General features: G+C 30.4%; 1 protein-coding gene and 3 long non-coding RNA genes across 5 annotated transcripts; all 4 read left to right on the forward strand.

Annotated features, from left to right (window-relative positions):
• Positions 1–4305: 4305 nt before the first annotated feature.
• On the forward strand, positions 4306–4786 carry LOC105141299 (uncharacterized). Its single transcript, XR_845337.1, has 2 exons — positions 4306–4427; positions 4513–4786. It is a non-coding gene; the product is annotated as an uncharacterized LOC105141299 (long non-coding RNA).
• Positions 4787–6421: 1635 nt separating this feature from the next.
• Positions 6422–7184, forward strand: LOC105141300 (uncharacterized). The gene is made up of 2 exons (XR_845338.1): positions 6422–6591; positions 6855–7184. It is a non-coding gene; the product is annotated as an uncharacterized LOC105141300 (long non-coding RNA).
• Positions 7185–7400: 216 nt separating this feature from the next.
• Positions 7401–9721, forward strand: LOC105141301 (uncharacterized). Of its 2 annotated transcripts, none has more exons than XR_845339.1 (2): positions 7401–8069; positions 9411–9721. It is a non-coding gene; the product is annotated as an uncharacterized LOC105141301 (long non-coding RNA). The 2 variants fall into 2 exon arrangements; XR_845340.1 differs by lacking the exon at positions 7401–8069 and adding an exon at positions 8997–9325.
• Positions 9722–19391: 9670 nt separating this feature from the next.
• On the forward strand, positions 19392–24106 carry GEX3 (gamete-expressed 3). The gene is made up of 10 exons (XM_011048484.1): positions 19392–19542; positions 19949–20136; positions 20304–20633; positions 20938–21184; positions 21894–22178; positions 22292–22378; positions 22750–22782; positions 22861–22920; positions 22988–23130; positions 23212–24106. Exons 1-10 carry the CDS (start codon positions 19470–19472, stop codon positions 23815–23817), a joined length of 2052 nt encoding a protein of 683 aa, XP_011046786.1. The 5' UTR covers positions 19392–19469; the 3' UTR covers positions 23818–24106.
• Positions 24107–27112: the final 3006 nt, after the last annotated feature.

Genomic DNA, 27112 nt, shown 5'->3' on the forward strand with positions numbered 1-27112 from the left:
TAGAGATATGTATATACAAGGATTTATATTGATGTGTTTATTTAAAAAATCTCTCTTATGCTATAAAAGATTTAACCTCAAATCATTACCTGCATCAAAAAAAGAAAGCTTAGAAACATTAAATGTAGCAATAATAATATACACTCTACTAAAAGTTCCAACTTATATGTATTGTCACTAATTCATTCAAGGACTTGGAAATGATCATCCCTTCCATGCTGTAACTTAGATCATATATGGGCTGTAAATCTTTCCTTCCTCATATATATCCAAACCTAATCTCCAGGTTCAAAGATAACATATTTGTAGTCTTTGTTAGCTCTAGATATATATTGTTTATTTTTCTATTTGCTTATCATAAAATTTCTTCACCATTTCTATACCTTTTGTACTAACAATATAGCCAAGAAAAATAATTTTATCCATGCAAAAAATACATTTTTTTAACTTAGCATATAATTTTTCATTCCTGAAAACATCAAGCACACAACATAAATGTTTTATATGCTCTTATAAGCTTTTATTTTACACCAAGATATCATCAAAATAGACTACAATAAATGTGCTTATAAAAACATGCAATATATAATGAATCAATCTAATAAATATGCTTGATGCATTAGTGAGATCAAATGGCATAATCAACAACTTATATAGCTCATATTTAGTTTTAAAGATATTTTTCCATTCATCTCCTTCTTTATTATAATTTGATGATATCCATTTTTCAAATCAACTTTTATAAAGATATATGATCCAATTGTCATGTAGCCTAGAAATTGGATTCCTATAATTTCCATAATATTGTTAACAGCTCTACAATCAACAAACATCCTCCAAGACCTGTTATTCTTAAACACAAAAAGTACTAGAACTGTATATAGACTTATGCTCTCCTCCAAGTATCCCTTAGCCATCAGCTCCTTAAATTGCCCTTCAAGCTCCTTTTTCTCCTCCAGAATTCTTCTATATGCTGGTTGATTGAAAATTATAACTCAAATTTGCACTCATTAACTAAGATAATTTTTTGTATCCCACAAGTAAAATTGTTAATCAAAATAATATACAATGATTTAATGCTTTCAAATAATATATGATTAGTGTTGTGAATGTAAAATACCTTGTCAAAGTTTGTATTAGTCTTTGTCATTTATTTTCTTAATAAAATATCTAAGTTTTTTCATCATTAATTGTAGAAGACTTGTTCAAAAGGGATATTTTTAGAATGTCTTTTGAATTCTTGCTAAACGTTTTATAATAGACTCACCTTGTTGGGGTGGTGAATATTATTGTAAACTAGATTCATTTTTCAAAATTATTAGTATTCTTCATCACTTAATATACCCATTAACACATAAACAAAATGATATTATTGAGTGTCATCACCATCATATTGTCAAAACTAGTCTTACACTTCTTGGTCATTGTAAAACACCTCTAAAATTCTGGAATTATACGTTTGAAACCTCTATTTATCTCATTAATCGTATGTTGACACTTGTCTTATGAAACAAATCTCTTTTTGAATATTTATTTCATCAACTACTTGATTATACTTTTTTATGTATTTTTAAATGCCTATTCTTTTCTTCTTTTTGACCTTATAATGCTCATAAGTTAAACTATCGCTTCACTCTATGCATATTTCTAGGCTATAGTTCATCTCATTTCTATCATTATCTTAATTTGTCTTATAACCGTATCTATATCTCCTGTCATGTTTGATTTCATAAACAATCTTTTCCCTTTCTTAATTTTGCCATCAATTTTACATCCACTAGCCCTATCTTTTTGCCGGCCTTTTTCTCCCACCTCCCCTCCCTCGCTATCTTTCCATCGCTAAACTCATCAGCCCACAAACCTTTCCCATTAACCCCTTGGTTCCTTTACCACCACCTATATGTCTTTTGATCATTTTACAGGTATAGGTTTTGCGGTGCTAACCTTGTTTATGTTTGATTCCTCTCCTGTTACTATCTCTTCAGCCTAATCGTTGGGATTTTCCTCTCCACTCGAGCTATTTGCTTCATCTCCATCAAGCTTGGATCTATGTGTTGATCTCTCTAGTTATTCTTTTCCATCGCAGCACTCACATAGCAGGTCTTCTGCTCCCCTTGCATCATGACAACACCGCATGGTACTGCATCCCATACAACACAAGATTGTTAATATCAATTTTGGTATTTACTTCTTCATTACCTTTAGACTCACGGGTAACATCTCCCTCTAATCTTGAGCCTCTGAATTTTAAGAAAGTTGATCGTTATTTATGCCGACATACTGTCATAAAGTCTAAAATTACAGCCTTACATGCCAATTGTACTTAGTCTTTGGTACTATTTGAGCCCTTTATGAATGTGGTTAGCTATTAATAGATTTACAAAATCAAACGTCAAGTCAATGGTGCTATTGACCATTATAAGGTTCGCTTGGTTACGTGAGGGTTCACTCAACAGGAAGGCATTAGTTACTTAGAAACCTTCAGTCATGTTGTTAAACTGATTATTATTCGGTTAGTTCTCAATATTGCAGTATCTAAAGGATGACAAATTTGATAACTTGATGTCCATAATGCGTTTCTCAATTGCTCACTTAGAGAGGTTGTTTACATGAAATAACCCATGGGTTTTGTAGACTTTGCTCATGTATGTCCCCTCTACAAGTCTCTATATGGTTTAAAACAAACCCTATGAACTCGATACAGACGCCTAAATGATTTTCATCTGACTAGTTTTCAAACTTTCAAGGTTGTTACCTCCTTATTTATTATGATTGTGAATTGTGATATTTGTTATCTGCTTGTCTATGTTGATGACATCTTATTTACCGGTAATAACTCTACTTTGATTTAATATCTTATTACCTTACTGAGTTCAAAGTTTAAACTTCATGATCTGGACAATGCCTATTATTTTTTAGGGGTTAAAGTTACTCTCATCAATACGGGCCTCATGCTTAATCAACACAAGTATGTTCTTGATATCCTCTATCATGCTAGCATGTCATCGTGTAAATCTATTGATACATCAACCTCTACTTCCAAGGTCGATCTACTATCTAGTGAGTTGTTTTCAGATCTCACTCGCTTTTGACAAATTATTAGCACTCTTTAGTATCTTACTTTTACTAGACTAAACATATGATATGCAATAAACAAGGTATGTTAGTTTATGCATACTCATACTGAGAGCTATTAGGCTACCGTTAAATGTATACTGCATTACTTAAGGTATGTCTTTTGTTGGCCTCCACCTCCTTATGGCTCCTCTTTATCACTTCATGGTTTAACTGATTTGATGATCGCAAATCTATTGGTGGATGCATCATCTTTCTTGGCACCACTTCCATTTCATGAAAATTTGGCAAGCAATGCACTATTGCTCGCTTCTCCACTGAAGCAAAGTATAAGACTTTGGCTTCGCTATCTTCTGTTAGATTTATGTTTCTCTTCTAGTTCTGTTACTACTATATGGTGTGACAATTTGAGTGGTACTTATATGTTTAACAATCTAATTTTTTATGATCGTATAAAATATATTGAAATTGATTATTACTTTATTCATGATCGAGTGGCTGAAATGAAAATTTAGATTCGCTTTATCTCCTCCAAAAATCAATTAATTAATATTCTTACAAAGTCAATCCCTCACTCTACGTTTGTTTATTTACGATCCAAACTTCGTGTGAACAACTCACCTTCAGCTTGAAGGGTGTATTATGAAATGTGTTATAAAATAAAAAATATTATATTTTTCTTGTATAATTTTATCCTGTGTAATACACCATAACATATGTATATTGCCTTAATCATATAAATAGGAAAGATGACAACTAATTATTAGGAAAGATGACAACTAATTATGTAAGTCTCCTAATTAACACAAATACTACTTCAACTGTCACATACTTATATTTTTATTATTACTAATATTTATATATATATATATATATATATATATATATTTGAAGAGCAAAATTTTAATTAAAAAATCATTGTTTGAAAATCACTGGAATCCAATAAAGGTGGACTAGTAGTCTCCTCCCCACCATAGTTCCTCATTATTCCTCATTATTTAAATACTACTTAATACGAGAAAGTCTTGGAAAATTTGTATCTTTACCAAATACAACTGTACAAGTGGAAGGAGAAAGATGGTCAAATCTAGTAGCCAGCTAGTCAAGGTGCTCCCGTGAAAGAAGGTTGAGAAACCTTACATAGAAAAGATTAATATTTACGACTGTATTAGCTGTGTCACATGAGCTTTTTTCTCTTTATATTATGATATTGTTTTTCCTATAAATTATGGTCCAGTGTTGCTTAGCTAGCTAAAATTTTACGAATATGAAAACATCTATCATCGCATTTCTTCTCCTGCATACCATTTTGCTCCATCCTCTCATTGTTGCTCGACAGTTAATTGAATTTGGTGAGTGCATTTCTTTCCATTTGCTTGTGTTTCCAGTATTCAAGTTCTTGCATTTGATGCGGTGGGCAAGTTGATCATATTGCAGACGGAAAAAGTGGCGTCAGGCATGAAATTACTAACGTTGAGGGCAATGATGGGAGCAATGGCAGGATTTGGATGGCTCCAATGAGACGCTGCTTTGGCAGAATCGGCCGTGGATGCGTGCTGCCACCCCCATCACCACTGACTAATTGCGGAGCCAACCAGCGCTGCTACCCTCCACCAACAAATGATTAGCGCTGTAGTCTCGCAATGAAATTGTAATCAGCTGCTGGTGGAATTAATTTTGAAGTTTATCTAAAAAACTCATTTAGTTTTTCAAGTGCTCGTATAACGTATTAATATTATAATTATTCCAAGTCTTTTGCTACAAATTCAAGAATTTCTCACGAAATTGGCTTCAAATTAAGAGATCCTTTAATTCTCAAGAATGTGCTATTATAAAACATCATCAACTCATAAAACAACAAACGGCACATGGAAAACTGCAATTGAGCACTGTTGAAATCCTTAGTGCTCCGTGAAGAGGCTTTCAATGCCAAGTGAAATCCTTAGTGCTCCGTGGAGATTTAGTTTATTTTACTTATTGTGACTGAGAACCTTGAGAGTGTCTGTGGGCATCGAGATTTATTTACCTCTTGGCATATCTAATGTCTATCCAATAGAGTTAAGGCATTGTCTTTTTCCTTACATTGTCTGTCTTCGTCGTTCTTATATTGACTCGGAGTCAAGTCCGTACATCAACATTACTGTTTAATTTTTTTTACGAAAAAAAAGTGTTCCTCATGTACATAAAGAGTTGGGGCTAGCCTGATTACTTAAGTAATTTAAATTGGAAACACTCCCTTGCTTGTGGAGTACTCACATATTTTGACTAGTTAAGTAAAAAAAGAGATTTAAATTATTGATTCAACTGAATGTGGTAAATTTAACTAATTTAAATAATATAAATAAAGAAATAAACAATAATAAATAAACTAAGAACAAAAAGTACCAATGTAAGAAAAAACTCGATTTTAAGATTATCCATATAAAATAAATAAATTGATAAAGAATAGGGATGAAATTTTTTTACGACCTTGATTTTTTGGACTTCAAATCAAGTCCAAAAACCTGATAAAAACCTTTAGTTCTCAAGAATATGCATCTATTAAAGAACATCAACCGAGAGAAAATCACAAATAAGGATGCAATTGCAAAAAAAGAAAAATTAAGGTTAGCTTACAAAAGAAAATAGAGCACTATTGAGTGGTTCGTGAAGAGGGTTATTACCTTGCCAGACACCACAGTAAAAGTACATCGGAGATTCAGTTTTTTTATTTTATTTTTGTTAATATCACCAAGTCTATTTTACTTATTTCTTGATTGTTAATCTTGAGAAACATCGAGAATTATTTACTTCTTGGCATCTCCCCTACTGTCTTTCAAGGGTAATTATTTGAAGGCCCTTCTGCTCTGAGGGTCACTTTACGGGAGGTTGCGTTGTCTTTGTCGTTCCTCCATTGACTTGGAGTCAAGTCCATACATCAATAGTAATTCTTGTTTAATTTATTTATTTTTAAAATACTTTCAAATAATATAACAATCAGTGCTGTAAATGCAAAATATCTTAATTTGTTGCGGTTTGAATAATCATATTTGTCTTTTAGTTTTTGGCACCACAAGGAAAGAGAGGAAGGAATTTTCTTCGAAGGAACTGAAACGAAAGATACAGGTTTTGTCATCAATGGACTTGTTCAAAGGGTGTAGAATTTCTAGAAATCTTTTCCTAGGGTTAGGTTTTCGTATTATCCAAGAAGCATCTTTTGTTTCCTCCTCAAACCTCAAGATTCTCATCTCCTGACTTAGACGACAAGTGGAAGTTCGATTGTAAGTGTTGTAATTATCCAAGCTTTCCAGCCAACAACAACTTCGTAAATACAATAATATCCAAGGATGTTTTAGACAACCTCAATATCAGTATCTGTATTAAAAGTATTGGCTATAAATAAAGAGGGCATAGGAGAGGCAATGGCCATGTAAAACACAATATTTTTCAGTATGAAAGCCTTAGTGATAGCTATTCTTATAGCCACCATTGCCTTCTCTCCTTCATCCATGGCAGCTCGAGAATCGGTCGACTATGGTATGACCATCTTCTATCGGCTCGTATATATTATCATATTAATACCTTTAATAAGTCATTCATGTCTATGAAAGCTTATTTTTATAAAGATCTTGGTTTATTATCGTCAAACATGGACGGTCGTTTGATCATTATACCTAGATTTAATGGATTGACTTCGTCATTTAATTTTCACATTTTAAATCAACAATATCTGTATTGCAGATCCATCCTAATACTGTTATACAGATTGTAACGTGTTTAAACGTGCGTTGACGTTGCAGGAAAAGATAGCGTTACCGTCAATATCCCATCAACTGGCGATGTATCATCTAGAAGCCAGGCTCTTTACTACGCTCCACGAAGTGGCAGTGGATGTAGCATTTACCAACGAGATTGTCCTCCCAAGAAGAAAAAACGTTGTAAACCTTACAAGCGTGAATGCCATCGCCCTTGAAAATGAAAGAGTAGTTTGATTTGGGTCCATTATCTAGTGGTAAAAGCTGTGAGCTCAAAGCACAGGGCTATCTATAATTACTTTCATTTCCATTACCAATGTAATTATATCATTATTGGAAATTAAATAAAAGTTCCAAGAAAATTTTAAAGTATAATATGAATTATATCTTAGAATTTTAGTTTAAATTGTTGAATTGATTTTTTTAATATAATATTAGAACTGTGATAATTAATCATTCATAAATTTGAAGAATTTTATTGTCTTTATTTATTTGATAGATAAAATAAATTTATATAAATTTCAAATATAAAAAACTTTTATTTAAAAGGATATATTAAAATATAATATAAATAATATGATATCACTTTATCTAAGAAGTTAAGTTATTAGATTACCTAAGAAGAAGTTAAAGTTATTAGATTCATGTTATGTTTTTTTTTATTCGGAATTATGTAATCCTGTATGCGCAATAAAATTCTCAATTAGTCTATGCGAATGTTTTGCTTGTTTGATTATATGCAAATACACAGAGCATTTGCCTACAGCAGTGAATCTATGATATATTTACGGAACGGAGCAATTTTCTTCTTAGATAAGAATCTCAAGGTTTCTTCAATTCTCGTGAAGTCATGTGTATGAAACATGGATTATCACAAAGAAAAACACTGCTTCCTTCCTTTCTCCAAAACATGTCTGCGAGGGTTTTTCACTTAGATTTTCAGGAGACTAACTCAACATAACTAATAGTAATTTTTGACACTGCAATTTAAGAAAAGTAAAGAGTAAGAGTAGTGGTGAGAGAAGCACTGTGGGGAAATTTAGAGGGCTTCGGCGAGTCAATTTCTCTCCATCAGGAGCCATGGAAACAACCTGCATCTGCTTCTTCAATTTCTAGCTCCCAGAATAAACCAGTGGTCCAGCAACAAAGCAACCGCAAAATTGGCTTTTTGAACGAGAAGAAGACGACGACGACGCAACTGAAATTATTGTTCTCCTTGCAGATTTAGATGGCGCTGCCAGGGGTTTCGAAAACGGTAAGGTAATGAAGGTTAGAGAATTATATTTTAAAATTTTATTTGATTGTTTGAAGGTTAGAGAATTATATTTTAAAATTTTATTTGATTGTTTGAAGTTTTTTTGTTGAAATAATTAATTGAGATGTTATCAAAGTAAGTTTTATAAGTTTATATTTTATTTTTAAAAAAATCAAACATAAAGTAGTTTTCACTTGGGTTCAAATAATTGTTTTTTGACAAAAAATAAGAAAAATATTTAAAGATAAGCATTTGGATATAAAAATCTAATATGTGTCCGGCAATTACTAGTCTGGGTGGGGTAGGGTCAGGTTTTGTATAAGGTGGATGATATCCATATCTAATAAAGTATCCCACGTAAATCTAGTTTATTGATGAAAAACTCATACTCGAGTTAATTGTCAAGAATTAAAATTAACCATGCTAGAAAAATATATACATTATTATTAATATATATACTAAATAGCTTGCTTTAAATATTTTAAATTTAATTTCATCAAAGATATATCCATGAAGAATTTAACAATCTAGATAAAACTTACCTGAGACTTGAAAAGTCAAGGCATATGAAAAACATCTTAAAGGTAACGAAAACTTCAATTGACATGTATGAGCCACCCTAGCAACAAAGTGGAGAAAGAAAGATAGCCACAAAAGAAGTGCAGGAGGCTCTAGCTCAACAGTGAAAGAAGAGACTTGTTTTTATATATATATATATTAGGGTTGAAGTTTTATTATATATGCCTGTTATTTTTGTAGTGTTTTTTATATTTACTGGACTTATAAAATATTTAATAGACTTGAAAATTAATTATGGTATATATAAACTGGCTAAATATCTTGAGTTATTAAAAAAAAGAAAATAAAAAGATAGTTGAAGAAGAATTATCTTATTATTTAAACACTACTTCAGTCTTATTACTACTAGAGAGTCTTGAAAAGCATGTATCTTTACCAAATACAACTGTACCAGTGGAAGAAGAAAGATAGTCAAATTTAGTAGCTAGCAAGTCTAGGAGTTCACGTGAAAGAGTGTTGAGAAACCTTGTACATAGAAAAGATTAATATTTACGACTGTATTACCTGTGTCACTTGAGCTTCTCTCTTTATATTATAATATTGGTTTTCCTATAAATTATGGTCCAATATTGCTTAGCTAGCTAAACTTGTACCGAGATGAAAACATCTATCGTCGCATTTCTTCTCCTGCATACCATTTTGCACCATCCTCCCATTGTTGCTCGACAGCTAATTGAGTTTGGTGAGTGCATTTCTTTCCATTTGCTTCTGTTTACAGCATTCAAGTTCTTGCATTTGATGCGGTGGGCATGTTGATCATATTGCAGAAGGAAAAGGTGATGTCAGACATGAAATTACTAACGTTGAGGGCAATGATGGGAGCAATGGCAGGATTTGGATGCCTCCAACGAGACGCTGCTTTGGCGGAATCGGCCGTGGATGCGAGCTGCCACCCCCATCACCGGTGACTAATTGCAGACCCAACCAACGCTGCTATCCTCCACCAACAAATGATTAGTGCTGTGGTCTCGCAATGAAATTGTAATCAGCTGCTGGTGGAATCAATTTTGAAGTTTATCTAAAAAACTCATTTAGTTTTCCTAAGTGCTCCTAGAATGTATTAATATTATAATTATTCTAAGTCTTTTGAATTATCTAGTATAAATATATTTGTTGAAAGCGCTGTAATCTAAGTCCATGTCAATGGATTTCCTCTCTTGAAAAAGTAATATGACATGAATGGAATGTATTTTCATCTTATTTCCCTCAACATATCATGTCTTCCGAACATAATAGTATCAAACTTGGCTCGGTGCTTCTAAAGGATTAGATCATGTGTGTTTAGAAGGAAGAAGTCTCATGAATGAGCGGATAAACAAGTGAGATTCAAAGAGAAAAAAAATAGAGGTGCAAGATGATAGAACCTAACAAGAAAATTAGAAACTTATAGACTAAGTACAAGTTGACAACTCCTTGTATAAGAGATGGTATAGTACAATAAGAATCACTCATGAAGAATAGGATATACAAGAAGAAAAGAACTTTTAAACAAAAATAAGAAGGGGATATGGCCAAATAGCCATGATAAAGAATTTGGTAACAACAACCACATCTTATAAAAAAAAAATAACTTGAATGAGCCATGTTCAAGCAAAAATAATTGCTAAACAAAGAAGGATCAAGGAGATGGCAATGAGATGCTATTAGTCATGATAAAAAAAATGGCTAAGACAAAGTTGTAAGAAAAATCTTCTTAGGATGAAAGAACCTAGTTCATCAATCATGTAGAAGTGCTCAATGCATTAGACAATTTAAAAAGCATAATAATTAACTCATATAACCCTTTATTTATCTTAAAATCTATACTCTAATTATTCCCAGTCTGAATTTAAATATGATGTTATCCACTATTCAAGTCAATTTTTATTAAAATTATTATTTCATGTAATTGATCTAACATGTCATTAAACTTAGGAGTTGAAAACTTGTAATCCATTGTTATTTTGTTGATGGCATGATTACCTAGACACACACACACACCAATTGTAATATATCTTTGAAGTCAACAAAGTTGGTACTATACAAGAATTTATGTTTTCTTGAATTTGTCCCTTTCTTAGTAACGTTTCTATCTTTTCTGCAAATATTCAGAACTCATTTTATAATGCGGTAAAGTTGAAAGCATAGCTCATGTCAATAAATAAATTCAACATGAAATATACCTTATTCGTGGCAATCCATTCTGCAACTTTTCTACCATAAATTCTTCAAATTAAGTAAGTAAAGGTTTAACTACCTTGAAAATGTTTGTCATCTTTCTTTCTTACTTCTCATCCATTAGTACCTTCATAACTAAATGAGTGAACATGTTTAGTTTTCCACACATCTATTTGTATTGCTTGTTCTAAATTGGTTATGGTAAAGAAAGTCTTCCCCTTTACTTTTAAAGTTGTGGGTTAGGATCTTTTTTTCAAAGGTATATCCGTATAATTCAAATTATTTTTACTAATCTTATATAATTTTTTTTTCCAAGTCTCTAGCATTATATCATATTACCAAGGCCTACCAAATATTAGACTATATGCATTCATATATATTATATCATGGTATATTTATTCCTTATATTTTTCAAATTGAAAAAGACATTTTGCAATTTTATATCACCTTTGTTTCACTAATTGCTTTAATTCACCTTATCCAGTATGGTTCGAGGTTGAATCTAATAGCAAACTTAATTTTTAATAGTATGTTTTTCAATTATATTCTCACAACAATTACTATTAATAATCAAATCAAACAGGTTATTATTTATGATGCATTAAACACAAAATAACTTTTATCACTACAAATCCTCATTAACTTTTAGCATTAAGAATATCTTCCTAACCATTTATGTCTGACTTTCATCATCATATTTATACAAATCTTTCTCATCTACATTAAGCTTTTATAGCTCATCAATATCTATGAAATGTTTTTGCTTGTACTACCCTCAATCATGCATGCTGATCGATTTCCATCCCCTACAATCATTAGAATGACGTCTTAGTCCTCCATGTCTAAAGCACTTGCCCATCATTATTCTGACACACGGATTACTTGGCTTGTTCATTTCAGCTTGTCTTCTTGCAGCTTTGTCAGGTTTAGTGGCATCTTCTTTAGAAGGAGGTTGTTTCATCATTTATAATGCTTTTTCCTTATCTACAACACTAACTTTACAAAACTTGTTGTACATTCTCCTAAAAGGATCAAATTTGCTACTACTGCTAGTTTTTTTTAGTATCACCTCAACCTTTAATGTTATATTCCTTACCTTTGTGAGCATAAATAGCATATGTACTCCAATCTTGTCTTGAATTGTAGGTCTTTACCACTTTAAAAATATTATGACTTGTTATTCTTGTATTTCATATAAGTGGTTATGTTCTACTAGCCTTTAAAACTCAACACTATACTCATTAATAAATTTATTTTCTTAGGAACAATCATAATATCACTAAAATAAGTATTGTTTGTAATTAGGAGGAAGGAACTATTTAGAATATAATCAAGGTAAATATTAGTGATAATTCTTAATTAATAAAAAGAAGAGATCAAGGAATTGAACAAATCTAGACAATCAGGAAATTATTTCAATCATCTAATCAAAGGAGATGATCAAGCATATTTTCTATTATTTATTTTATAATATATCTTTATATGTCTTGTTATATGACTATATAAACTCTACATAAGTTGGGTGTAAGATACATATCAAATTATTGAATAATAACATCATCTTCGATTCTAAATTTCTCTATTATATCAAAGTAGGTTGACCATAGATTACTCTAAATATTGGCTTATGTTTTTTTAACGAGATGGATTTATATCGTTCATTTGACCATTTTAAAGCAATGTAAAATTCAACATTTATCAAATTCTGTAACACTTGCTTTTTGCTAAACTAAGACCCTAAAAAATACTAACCTTCCAACATTTTGTATTAGAAAAAAATATTCGCCATGTATTTTTATATTATAAATAATAAAATAAAAATGTAATAATCTTTACGTTAAACTAAAGTTTTATGACTTCTTCATCAAAACTTGTACTTTAGTAGTATCTAGAATAATTGATGACATAGTTTACACCTAAAAAAAATTTGAATTGGAAAACTATGTACTCTAAGTACATGTAAATCTCTCCCTAATTCCTTATATATTTGCTATGAATTTGTATATTACAAATAGTAAAAGGAAATTGTATTGATCTTTTCACTAAAGTGTACGTGAGTTTTTTTATATGTTTTTTTTTGGTATGCAAGTGAAAAAAATCAAGTTTTTAACATAGCTATTGAATTAACCTACTTATGATAGTACTAGATAGGTGGTTCAAGTTATGCTATGAGTAGTGTCAATTTTTTCCTAACATAAAAAAAGATGTTCAAATGACTCCAGCATTTTTAAAGAAGTAAGAAAAATCAAAGACTGAAGTTATTGACTTGACATGATTCAATAAACTCGATTAACTTAATAATATGATTTTCAAAAGGAGGTATGGATTATAAATAAAGTGATAAAAATATGGTAATAATTAACTATAAAAAAATAAGTTGTCACTATCATACTCAAAAAGAGATGAAAGAATAGCTCGTTAGAGAATCATCATCGCTCCACTATGGACACTTCTCCATCACTAGAAAGAACTCATTGAGATGATTCTAATGCCATTGTAACAGGCTGCACAATGACACTAAAAGAGGTTGCACATGCAGTCAGAGCCACAACTCGAAAGCAAAACATATAAAATATTATGAAGTGATCATTCCATGGTTATATTTAATCAATTAATTTAATTTAATTTAATTTAAAAAATATTAAAAAAGAGATAAACTTAACGAAGAACAATAAAAAAAACCCGAGATAACTCGGGTCATTGTTGAAATTAGTGAAACATTTTATAGAAAATAAATAAGAAAATAACAAAGCTCAATTTTCAATTAAATAAATATTGAAGGGTGAAACTTTAAAAAAAAAAGAGCTTTAAAAAAAAAACAAGCAAACACATGCAAATCTCCTAAACTTAGATTAATTTTCCAAACTCAAAATCTATGAAATTCTAGACCCGGTCTCAATTAAAAAGCTCAATTCTTAATCAATTTAATATTGAAAAATAAAAATAAAATCAATTTAGACTGAAATGTAATCGATATTTGATGTTGAAAGGTATGTTAGTTTTTGTCAAAACTTTTCGGTAAAGATACATTTTTAACCTCAAGGTCAACAAAATCTAGAGTTATTGACCAAGGATTTTTTTTCAACTTTTCATAAGCTTTTAAATAATAAAAAATACTTCTTTTCTCTAAGGGTCAAAAAAATATTGTGTTGTTGGCCAAGGGTGTTTTAGTTTTTCTTTTCATCATATATAGTTAAAATATGGAAGCCCTGGTTAAAATATCTTGAAATGTTAAAAAAAACATTAATCAAACTATAACAAATTGAAAATAATAATATAATATAAATTACAGTGAAATGACATGAAGCAAAAAAAGGAAAAGAAAATGAGTTAAAAAAGATCAAAGAAGAAAGGTTTATGTTCAAAAATACTAATTTTTCTAGTGTTGGAAACAATCGAAAATACCAATTTTTCCAGTGTTGAAAACAATCTATACCTTTAAGAAATAGCTACACCAATTTAATAAAATCATCGAACTATTTCTCAAAATTATCATACTAATTTTGTTATTATTTTTTTAAAACTAACAGGATGTAATCAAATGAGAATGAGAGTATTATCATTCCCTCTTCTTTCCTTTCACTTTGAAAAGTTAGAAAGTGATATTTGAAAGTTAAAAGAGAGGATTTTGAGAGAGAAAAACACATTTAATACTAAAAATCAAGAAAGATCAAAGAGAGGAAAGATTAAATTAAAGAGAGAAAGTTAGGATGGTGAAGGAAAAAGGACAAAACTTGAAGGATGTATGGGTAGCTAACTTGTAGAGTGTATATCATTGCTTGATAAAGTGTTTTAAACTTATATGATCAAGTTATCAAGAAATTTAAATTGATTGTTTGATTTAATTATCAATTCTTGAACTTAGGTTTTTATGAGTGAATTTGGGGATTTTATGAATTGGCTATGGGATAATGTTAGGATTGGGGAATAACATGGTAATGACCTTATATTATAAGTAATTAAAGAGAGAGTTTTGATAATTTGTCTTGGGTAAAGGTTGGCCAAAAAGAAAGAAATAAGAGAAAGGGATAAATGGTTTTAAACTTATAGAAATTGTGTGTTTAATAAGAACTGATAGTGATATTTGGGTCTAGTATTAATAGGAGATATCTCAATTATTAAACCGTAGAGCAGAGAAGGTGTTGGGACATCACATATAATAGGTAGATGTCCAAAGTCTATGTTTCTAATTCATTTCATTATTATAAATGCTAGTTCTTTATGATTTTATCTACCTTCTTAGGTTGATAATGAATAATAAAAAAGAAAATAAAATATTATAATAGACTTGATTAGCTATTTTGGATTAGGAATAGTTAATAATATCAGTGAATTTTTATTAATATCAACATTATTTAATTTGATTAGCCACTCCGAGTATAGAGACTAATGATATCAAGGGGTCCTTGATATCAACATTTCAAAAGTAAAATTAAAATATTAAAACAGACTTAGTTAGCTATTCCAGGTTAAAAATAGTTAATGATATGAGTGGGTTTTTATTGATATCAATATTACTTAAATTTAACTACTCCCAGTATTAAGGCTAATGATGTTAAGGGGACCTTGACATCAACACTTTTAATGGTGAATCTAAATATTATAATAAATTTGATTAGTTGTTCCGGGTTTGGAATAATTAACGATACTAGTGGGATGCATTAATATCAACAATTTCAATCAAATTGATTACTCAATCCGGGAGACTAATAATATTAATAGAATCCATTAGTATTGGTATCACTATTTTAGAGAATGGATATATATATATAAAGAGAGAGAGAGAGAGAGCTAATATTGCTAATGAGAATACCTTGGTATCAATATTTATTTAAGGAATATCTTTAGGTGATGGGTTATGATTTCAAATGGAAATGGTGAATGATATAGATAATATCATTGAATGATGAACATAAAAAAAAAATTATAATATTGAGATAGAAATTGAAAGAAAGAAATGAATGAATATAGTAAAGGTTTTAATTTTCATTAAAAAAGTTAAAAAACTTGTAATGCTTTCATTTTCATTGTTATTATTACTTTAATATTTACATCATATTTTTTATTTGTCCAGGTCCATTGATCCATGTCAGTAGTGATTCCTACTTTTTTCCATCTCTTGTTATCTAGAGTATTTTGAAAAACATGTAAACTTTTGATAACTTTTAATATAATGATAAGCTTTTGAGGGGTGTGTGCGTCTTTTATATATATATATATATATATATATATAGCTTTCTTTTTATGTATATTTATGTTGTGTATTGTTGTATGAAATTTATAATATAGAGTTGATAAATATTATGATTAAGATTTATGATGATATTGGATCATAATTGAGAAAAGATTTATAAGAATTAAATAAGTTGATGTCGATAACTTAAAACCTCCTGGTATAAGAGAAACTCTACTAGAATTTTTTTTTTTTATGGACTTACACATACCAAAAAAAAACATTTATCATGTTTTCCATGATATTGTTTTGGGTGTTGTTCTAGAAATTGGATTGTTACAATGAACTTAGAAAATATATTAAAAAAAATTAAGGTTTTTATTTGAGGGTACTTTCACACCTTTTTTTTTTTTTGTAATTACATGAGTTAAGGGGGTGTTTTGGTGTTTTTCATGTTTACTTTTTAATTTTTTATTCAAGAAAGTTATTGGCACTTCTTTATTACGTGCCAACAAGTGGGTGACTTTACGTCATTTAAGTGGCATGTGTGATGTCATCTGGTTCTCAAACATGATTTTTTATCGTGTTTTTGAAAGTATCATCATGTCCCCTTTCTCATGATATGATACAGCACATGATGACATATGGTGGTTAAATTATCATTGGTGGTCATTTGTTTTTTTTTTCTTCTTCTTCTTTTATCTCTCCTGCCAGACAAAGTACTCGATTGTCATCTTTGTTTTCGTTTTTTCAATTTCAATCCCTGTTCTCTTATTTCTTATTTCATTCTTATTCCATTTATACAAGTTATGTTTGTTTTCAATTTAGACTCTTAATTACAATTTCTCATATATATATTTTTTTTCATTTTGATCTCTATTCTTTTGACTTTTGATGTATTTCACTAGCCCTTTTATTAAAGTTTTATTAGCTTTCAATTTCATCTTTCAACAAAGTTTATGTTATTTTATTTTTATTTTTTTCAATTTGACTCTCTTTGATTTATTTTTCCTTATGCTAGAGCTAATTTTCAATTCAATTTAACCCTTCAATTGAAATTTTTTGTTTACCCTCTAATTAATTTATTTTTAATTTCTACCCTCATTCTTTTAATTAAATTCATTTCTTTGATCCTTTTGTATAATTGATTTTTTTTTCTTGATTTCTTCTTTTGACATTTAATTTGTTAGAGATTTAGCTTCATATTTTTTCCATTTATAGAGATTTCGATCTAATGACCTAGTTCATGAGTTTAAAAGGTTAATATCGTTTGATTTTTTTTTCTTGCTTATTTTTTTAAGATCTTATTGTCTATAATGTTTTTTTAATATTGGTTTTTAATTTGATTATCTTCGATTTCTTTTATATGGGTTTATCATAGTCTTATAAATCAGGTCACGGATTTTGCATGCTCTTTTTTTTTTTATAGAAGTTGTTTTCTTAAAATGTTTTTGTTTATGTTTGGTTTTTGAAGATATTATTCTAATTCATCTATATTTTTTATTTTATACAAAAGAATTTTATTTTTAAAAATAAAAAATATTAATTTTTAAATAATATTTCTTATATGTTTGGCCTTACATAATATTATTTTAGGGTATGGTTTTATTCAATCAATTTTATTTTATGTTTTTATTTCTATTATCTTTTATTGATTTAAATAAGCAAGTCAATAAACATATACAGGTAAATATCTTATTTTATATGATTGAATATTTTGATCTACATTCATCTCTTAAATTTTTTAATTTCTCTTTCGGTTATTGTTAACAATTTTTTTCGTTTATTTACATAGAAAATTATTGATTTATTTAAATAGATATTTGTAAAAAAAATTTAATTTATATTTTAAATTTTTTATGTAAAAACAGCACATCAAAATAACTTGCTAACCTAGTATTGTTTTTGAAGAAAACATTTACAGTTCAGGATAAAGACGGAACAGAGGTTAAATAAATAGTATATTATTTAGGGTGTGTTGGGAATTATGATAAGGGTGGCGATTCAAAGTAGTATTTATTTAAAAATATATTAAAATAAAAAATTATTTTTTAAAAATCACTTTTACATCATCACATTAAAATAATCTAAAAACATAAAAAATATTATTTTAAATAAAAAAATTTAAAATTTAAAAAAACATAGTTTATTTCGTATTTCCTTCGTACCCTTGAAATGAGTAGATGGCATCCCAATATTTACTTTACAAAGCTCTTGAAAAAGCTCAAACACAGAAATAATAAAGCACCGTCAAAAAGCAAGATTGAAATGGTAACTCATGGACGTCTCAAAAACAGAAAATCGAAGCATCGTGAACAAATATTATATTTCCGTGGGCAAAACAGAGCGTGAAGTGCAAAGCACTTTTCGATATGGCCTTACTGCTGTTAGTTTCCTCCTTTACGAGCCGGGAAAATACTTAAATGCCCTTCTCCTTTTCTTCCTCCCTCCCGTGGCCCATGACATGTGCATCCGGAGTAGGGATAAAAGTTGTAATCCAGTATTTATTATTTATTGAATAAAAAATTTAGATATGTATAAATTATTCATCAAATTTTAATGGGTATCTATTATTTATTATTATTTATTAATTAATAAAAAATAAAATAAAATATATATATATATATTTAAAGTATGTATATTTATATTAAATGATAAAATAATAAATAATATTAGTTTTATATCAATATTAAGTTATATATATGTTATATTATATTAAAAAATATCTAAGTATTCTACAAAAATATTTATATAATATAAATATATATTTTAAGTTAGGTTTGGTTGTTTTAAGGTTGGGTTTGATAATATTCACACTCTACTTATTATCCATTAAGTTTAGAAAACACTAATTCATTTAAATCGAGATTTATGAGTTTAAATTAAATTATTATTCTTAATTGAAAACCAACGTCAATAATAATTATAAATTGATATACCTAATATGAAAGGATCACTGGGAAGACAAGAAAATGACTGCTATTTTTTTTAATTCAAAACAGTTAGCCTTATTTGCTTAAAAAGGTAAGGGATAATTTTGAAATTAAAAGATTTTTATAAGAATATTTTATATCTAAGTTATATAAGTCTTTTTAAAATTCAGTTTAGACATGATGATATGACCACCAATATTTTTTTAAAACAGAAAAATGATATTATTTTAATAAAAATAATTGGCCAAGTTAATACAATATCCGTAGATTGACCTGATAACCTATGCTTCTGCTTGTTTCATGTTATTCCTACACAACTATGTTTATTTGTCACGCTCTTTATTTCTTAAAAAAGAACGGATAAAAGGGATGAATTTAAAGAGTTTGAAGGCTTGGGAAACGTGGCACGTTCCCAGACATCTCATTTGGGAGAAAACCGGCCGGTTGTGCTGTTCCCGCCACAAACCCAGCAGTTATGTAACCGTTATTTTTTTAGGCGACCACAGAAATTAAAACCATAAAATAAATTCAATTTCTCTCAAGCCCTCTGAGCAATCTCTTCAATGGCAGTTGAAACTCTTCTCTTCTTGCTGCTAGTTGTCGCTTCAGTTTTCACAGAATCACAAAATTACCCTCGTGAGTATTCTGTCTCCCCCCTCTAATTTATGTCTCGAAAACATGTTCAAATTGTTATTTTCTAATTGTTTGCGTTAAATTTATGTTTGGTTGCCTAGACAGAAAAATGGGACAAGTTAAAAGGTTTCAAGTATGATAAACTGCACAACCCTTGTTTGAGTTTTTTTTTTAATAATTTTGTGTTCATGATCAGTTAATGTGCCAAGTACAACTCCATATGTCAAGATTTGGTGATCATCAAATAATTTCGTTGTTGCTATGCTCCAAGGAGATAAAAGAAGTTGCTTGAATTAGAGCAATATTTTGATGAAACACGATGATGCTTGTGATTGATTTCTTGGTAAATGGTTGCCATTGTATTACTGGAGAAAATACTTTCTAATGCGAAACCTAATTGTTTTTTCAGGTGAAGGGCCTTTAGCAAGAACTGATTTAAGGCTTTCAAGGCCTCTTATTGGAGATGATGGAAGGATTTACATTTGTAGTGAAAAGACTTTATATGCGTTTGAAAGTAATGGGTCTATTGCTTGGACCTCATATTTGAGTTATGCTTGCAGTGCAAGCATGGCTCCAGTTCATGGAACTGTAGGAAAGGTAGGCAGTTTTCCTGAATTTTACAGGGCATGTTTAGAAATCACAGATAAAACTTTGGTTGTTTTTGGTTTCTGCCTATGATTGTTTGGTAGAGATGTGCAACGTAGACGCAATGTTTTAAAAGCCTTTGTTTTCTATGTCTGTTGATTTGTGAATTTTATTGGCAGCTATATTTGGTTGCAGAGAACAGAGTTTTGAGAATCAATTTTAGTGATGTTAGATCTTCTCCACCAGCAGTAGAAGTTTTCTTTGGCCCAGAAAAAGGTCAAGCAGGAGCAGGCGATATCATCGGGCTTGCAGCGAGTACATTGAGTTCGTCTGTGTTTATCAATATTAAGAACCGAGGACTATTTGCTTACGAGATGCATGGGAAGCTACACTGGACTGCTGGAGCTGTGCTTTACCAGTATGGATACAGTTTAGGTTGTAGAAAAGGTGTAAAAGATTGTTCTTTCAGTTCATCTCCTGTGGTTGATCGATGTGAGGCTAGTCTATATGTAAGGTTTACTACAGCTTTGAGCAACGTTTCTCCACAATGTTTGCACTGATAGTGCTTTGCTTCACAATGCTTACACTGATATATACTGCATGCTCTTGTTCATACACAAAAATTTCCTTGCCGAAGTAACTTGCTAATTTTTCTAGTAGAATTGCATATGAATGTTAAGTTTCAGGCTTTCCTTGATTTCAAGCACTCTCCGAGCTTTATTTTTTTCTTTCTTTTATAATGCATGAATTAGGATTAGTCCTTTTTGCGCACATCTTAAGCTTATGGACATGAATTTTGTTTTGCACTCGCAGATTTCAAATAATGCAGGAGAATTATATTCATTGTCTCTTCGCAGTCCTCACTTTAATTGGGTTCAGGATCTAAGCTCATTTGACAAAAACTTCACTATTACACCTGGAAACAACGGCCGGTTGTATGTGACAGTAACCCCACTGTCACTTGTGTTGACTCTAGATGTCTTGAAGGGTAATATTTTGTGGCAGACGAGTATTGGACCGTTAGGATCAGCAGAATGCGAACCAGTTGTGGACTCCAACGGTAAATCTGTAGTTTTTCTTTTTTCTTTTTACGTAAAATTAAAGAGTTGATCTAACTGTTATATCATAGTCTTAATTTGAGATCAATTAGAAGCCAAAATTGATCACAAGCAGAGTTTATGCGCGGTGTGCTGGCATATTTAAGGACTGATTGCCGCTAGATAAAGATCAGAATCACTTTGTGACACAAATAGGTAAATATTATGGGGTTGGAATAGGCAGCAGTGGCTGGGGAAATACAAAGAAGTTAGTGATAGTCTTAATGCAGGACAAGTTTAGATTAAAAATATTCGGTGTGAAGCCAGAAGTTCTAGTTTCTTGGATCACATGCTGAGGCACTTTTATCATCCAAGTCTATCTACAGTTTCCTATTAACACATCCATCCTTTTGCTTCTGTCTGCTTTCTGTTCATTCTAAGACCTATTCACCTCCTAATATGAATTTGTGCCTCTTGGTGGTAAAAACAGTCTTAGTTTCGCTTAGTCTGAGATAACGTTGGACATTCCAGCATGAGTATCATGCTTCTGTTTTCAGTCATCAGTCGAGTGAATACCTTGAATATGATAGGTACACTGGCATCAAACAAATGTCTAGTTTGGATTCAAGTCATCAGCAATCCTCGGGGAAATTGATATGAACTTCGTCAAAAATTTGGACTGCTGTCATAACTGACAACATCAATTTGTTTGTTGCGTAAATGCCATGACAGGTTGGGTATCTATCGGTTCACTGGATGGATTCCTGTACTCAATCTCACCAACCGGAGCCCTAAAGAAATACTCAAAAGCATCTGAACAAGATTATGTTATTCAAGTAAGCCCACATTTAGATTGCTCTGGCAATGCTGTTTATATGTCCCAGACTGAGATGGAGGAAAAAGTTGTCCACACAGTTGGTGAATCTACTTGTGTCTCAGCAATGAAACCAAAAGGTGTACTGTTCACTATGTTGGTTCCAGCAACTGGTGTGATCCACTGGTCTGAAAGCTATCCTGGTAATTTTAGTCTTCATGTGGCATAATTTCTTAGAATTTCATCTAGCTTCAATGTTCTCTTATAATGATCTATTTCTTAGTAACTCCAAATGCTTTTATATTTTGATTGTCAGGTAAAGTCTCATCCTTGCTTTCTCAAAGTGATCTGAAAAACTTTGTACTGGATGAGGGGCTTCTTCTTTCTTTTATAGCTGCTTCAAGTGAGTTTCTATTCACAGAGCATATGTGCCAAGGTCTGAAACTATTTGGCCTTGTGAATATGTAATTAATCTGTTGTTTCAAAAGAAAAGGGAAATCCAGATCATCATTTTATTAACACTTTCTACAAGAACGTGTCACCCTTTTAAGAGAATTGAGCATCTTATGGTTTAAAGCCTACTTGTTGATCTTGTAGTCCATATCATTTTTCTATGTAATCCTAAAATCTCAAGTGTTTGTTTATGAATGTTGTGCATGAAGTGGAACTAGTTACCAAATGTATATAGACATTTGCATATAATAAGTTTTTTGAACTTGATAATAAGCTCGTATATGAGTCATGTCTCAGCTTTTGTGATTGTGAATGCTCCAGGGACTGGCAAACCACTGCCTTGCCGTAGCAAACGTAATTGTTCTTGCAACTCTCTTTTCAATTTTTATGATTCATAATGTGAATAGAATGTAATCATTTATTTGTTTCCAGATCAGAAGCTTTTATCTACTTGCTCACAAGCAAAGCCCAGGCATCATAGCATCTACACAGGCAAGACCCAATTCTTCCGAGTAGAAACACAACACTCGAAAAAAGCTAATATTACTCGTTCTTTCAGGTAATGAAAGGACAATACTGCTGTTCTTGTTACTTGAATCCATACTCTTGGTAATTTTAGCTGGACTTGTAAGATTCTGCTGCATATTTTGGACGAAAAAGAAGCTTCAAGATCAAGGCTTGGGAAGTTTCCTTGAAAAGAGAGTAAGATCAATCACTCCCTTCTACCCTTTGCTGACTCCTTCCGCGTTATTATATTGTGTTGACCTTTTTTATTCCTATCAGCGTTCTCTCCAACTTAAGAAGACAGAATTTGATAGGACAATCACGCAACTCGAGAAGAAGGCTGCAAGCGAAGCAGTGGCTCATGAAATCATTGAAGAAATAGGGGATTTGGTACGAGAAAGAGAGAGCATATCAAGGAAGCTCTCAACAACATACAGTTTAGGCAGGGACGGAAAGGGCTTGCGGTCAAAGTCTCTCCTTCCAGTATATGATGGGAAATCAAGGAGCTATTCTTTTCAAAGTGCAAGGAAAGAAAGCGTCACTATTTTTCACACACTAAGTAATACATCTTCTGGAGAAAGCAGCAAAGAGAAAGATTCTGACCGGGACTTTCACGAAGAGAACCAGTCCTCAGCTAAGGGAAAGGGAAAGGCAAGAGCACCTGTTGAAACAGAAAGTTCAAGTGATGATGATATCTTTGAGAAAGGCTACCATAGAAGTTCATCAGAGCCAACATCAAGCTCAAAAGGGTATGCCAATCCATTTTTTATGGAGCAAGAGCTGACAGAAGAGGAGTTGAAAGATGTGGGGAAAGTGGTGGAATCAGCAACAGGCAGTGGCAGAACTAGAAGCATGTGGTTAAAGAGAAGAAAGACATTGTCTTAAACTAACTAGATTGCAGACAGGTGTGCAATATGCCAACAGTGAAGTTTATACACGTGTAAGGCTAGACAGCCTTTGATAGTCCTGCAACATCTGTAGTGATTGTCTTCAGAGGTTAATGCAGACATGTTAAGCAAATTCGTGTATATTGTAAGTGAGAATAGGTGAAATTAATGTTCACTTCAAGCTTGAAAACTGTTGGTTTTGATTTTGCTAGTCCAAGTGATTCTTCTTTCGCTCTTGAAAGAGCAGCTTATAGCTGCTGCACTTGCATATAAAGAGTTCTACGTTTCGAATTCTTGACCTCTTCCAACAGAGTCTTGGAGATCTTACTTTATGCCGATCAGGGCAGCTAAATCTTGAGAACTTCTTGTAGGATTCTTTGCTAGGTTCCTTGCTTGCCTTCTCAACTCAGCAAACAGTCCTTTACTTCTTTCTTGTTGCCATCAAAAGTTAGTCCTAAATCCTCTTTTTTATTTTAAATTCATCCTTGAAAGGACACAGAATAACTTCGTTTCTTCAGTTGGACAGCAATGGTGGATTTAGTATTTAAGAAATAAATATATATAACAAAGGCATACTGTTCATACCTGTTGGCTTCCTAATAATGCATCACAAGTCCATGCTACCACACAGCCAAAGATAGCAGCTACATTGGATTTGGAGTGGACTGAATAAAACTCCTACAGAGAATTTTGATTAGATTGTAGGCTCGATTTTTTTTTTTTCCACTAATATTCTGTTTGGGAAAACATCTCGGATACTCTATAAATACTTCGCAGTGTAAATATGTTTTGGTAGTTTAATTATCGGGGTGATGTTATAGATTAGATCAATATTTTTAAAAAATTATGAAAAAATATTAGTTTTATATGGATTTATTTGATATTTTTATTAAATTTAACTTGGTAAATCAACTTTCAAACCTCTAAATTCGAATTCTTATATTTAAAACTAATTCACATTAGAATTGTTTTAATATAATTTAATAGATTTAAAAACAACTTAAATAATCAATAAAGACCATTGTTTAACTTAAAGATGAAGGTAATGTTTTTTTATTTAAATATTAAAATAATAATATATTATATAAACTAGAGTTTCATATTTTAACATATTAAACTTACAACCCGAGTCATGAATTTAACTAGGTGTAACAATTTAAAAAAATAATAATTAATGATATGATAACAAATAGATACCCACAAAATTGAGTATTAACTAAATACCGAGATATTTTTTTCATTATTTGACTTAAAGATAAATTGAAGGTAATGCCTTTTTATTTAAATATGAAAATGATAATAGATCAATTAGAGCTAAACCTACAAGCCAAGTCATTAAATTCACTAGATTTAATAAAAAACAATTAAAAAAAATTACTTAATGATATAATAACAAATTTAGATACCTATAAAATTGAGTATCAATTAAATACCGAGATATTTTTTTAGATTGCAGTAATTTCATAAAAAATAAACTAAAACAAATTATGAAGATTAATTTAAACTCAACCAAATATTGAAGATAAAATTTAAAAGAAAATAAGACAAAAAGGATGAGAAAATTTGAAAGATGGATTTAAAAAAAAAGAAGAAAAAAAAGTCTGACCTAATGAATCAATCTTAAAACCTCTCAACCTAACTCTTAGTCTAGCCTGGATTTAAAATTAATTTGCATAGGAGTTACCATGATGTGACCTAATCAACTTTGTAGATTCAAATACAACTCAAGCAATGGATAAAAAGTATGATTTGGCTTTTAAAGAAATGTTAAGATGATAATTTATTTTAATACTAGGACAGTGATATATTAAATCAGCTCGGGCTTCAAGCTTAACTTTCTAAATTTGCGATACCATAGTTTTTAAATCCGACCTAGTCCAAGGCCCGGGTTTTGGGTTTTGATTAGGTCACCCGGGTTAATTTTTTTAAATCAAAACGATATCGTTTTAGTAAAAAAAAAAAAATCAACAGGTTGCAATCGGGTTTTTTTGGTTTAACCCACCAAGTTACACCGGGTTTTTCCTTTCCCTGTTTTTTCTTAACCCAGCCCAATTCCAGCTTCGTGTCGACCAGATTCAGGGTCGACCTGCTGGGCCAGACCGGGTTTCAAAACTATACGCGATACAAATAATGGGCTCTACAAAGCTTAACAACTGTTTTTTTAACTGTTTTTTTATTTAATAATATGATAACAAAAATAGATACTTACAAAATTAAGCACTAACTAAATATTGGATGTGTTACTTAAAATAGTGATAATATCATAAAAATAAACTGAAATAAATTATAAAAACTAATTCAAAATTAATATAATATTAGAGGATAAAATTTTAAAAACAAATTAAAAGGAATTCAATTAAAAAAAAGTAAGAGTAGCAAAAAAATGGTTAATATAAACAATTAAAAAGTTAGGTTCACCTCACTTTTTTTAGGAGGATAGGTAATGTGATTTTCAAAACAAAAACAAACAACATATAAAAATAAAAATAGAGATCGCATCTACTAATATATAATTGTTTGTGGATTTATAAAGTAGAGGATGTAAGTTTAATTTTGGTAGAACTAAGTTTAATTTTGGTAATATGTGCAGTGTAGCGTGCTTTTATAAAAAATAATTTAATGAAAAATATATTAAAATGATAATATTTCACTGTTTCTTACATTAATATATTAAAATTATCAAAAACACTTAAAAAACATCAAGAAAAAAATTATAAACTAGTTAAAAGGGATATAAATATCTTTTCATTTAATCATGTATAATAAATTGATAGGTATGCCATTAAGATCAAAAAAATTAAACAGTAGGTTAAAGGGTCTTTCAGTCTTTTTATTTAGGTTTTTATGTAATCATCAAAGTAATCAATGATATTTTTTTTTAGTATCAATTAAATATTAATTAATTTGAAATAATTTTTAATTTATATAATGCACACACTAAGACATGAGAGGCATGCACGCTTTTTGAGCGATACATGAGGTACTTCCGAGTAAAAGAAAATGTTATTCTACTATGTTATTGAATGAGTCACCACTTTCTCTTCCTCCTGTTGTGGCACTTGTAGGCAGAGATGGAATGGTTTGTTATTGGTTGATTCTTTTTCTTTCTTTTATCATGAAAAATATAGGTTGGTCATATTTTTTTCTTGATATACCGACTTTAATTCTTATTCTTTGGATTTCTAATTTTTATCATTGATCTTTTTTTAAGGTTTTATTTATTTTTAATTTTAATTTGTCATATATAGTTTTTTTTTAATGTCATCCTGTTTCTTTTAATATCTAAAATATTT

This window comes from Populus euphratica, unplaced genomic scaffold, assembly GCF_000495115.2.
Source record: "Populus euphratica unplaced genomic scaffold, PopEup_1.0 scaffold117.1, whole genome shotgun sequence".
In the NCBI taxonomy this organism is placed as follows: Eukaryota; Viridiplantae; Streptophyta; class Magnoliopsida; order Malpighiales; family Salicaceae; genus Populus; species Populus euphratica.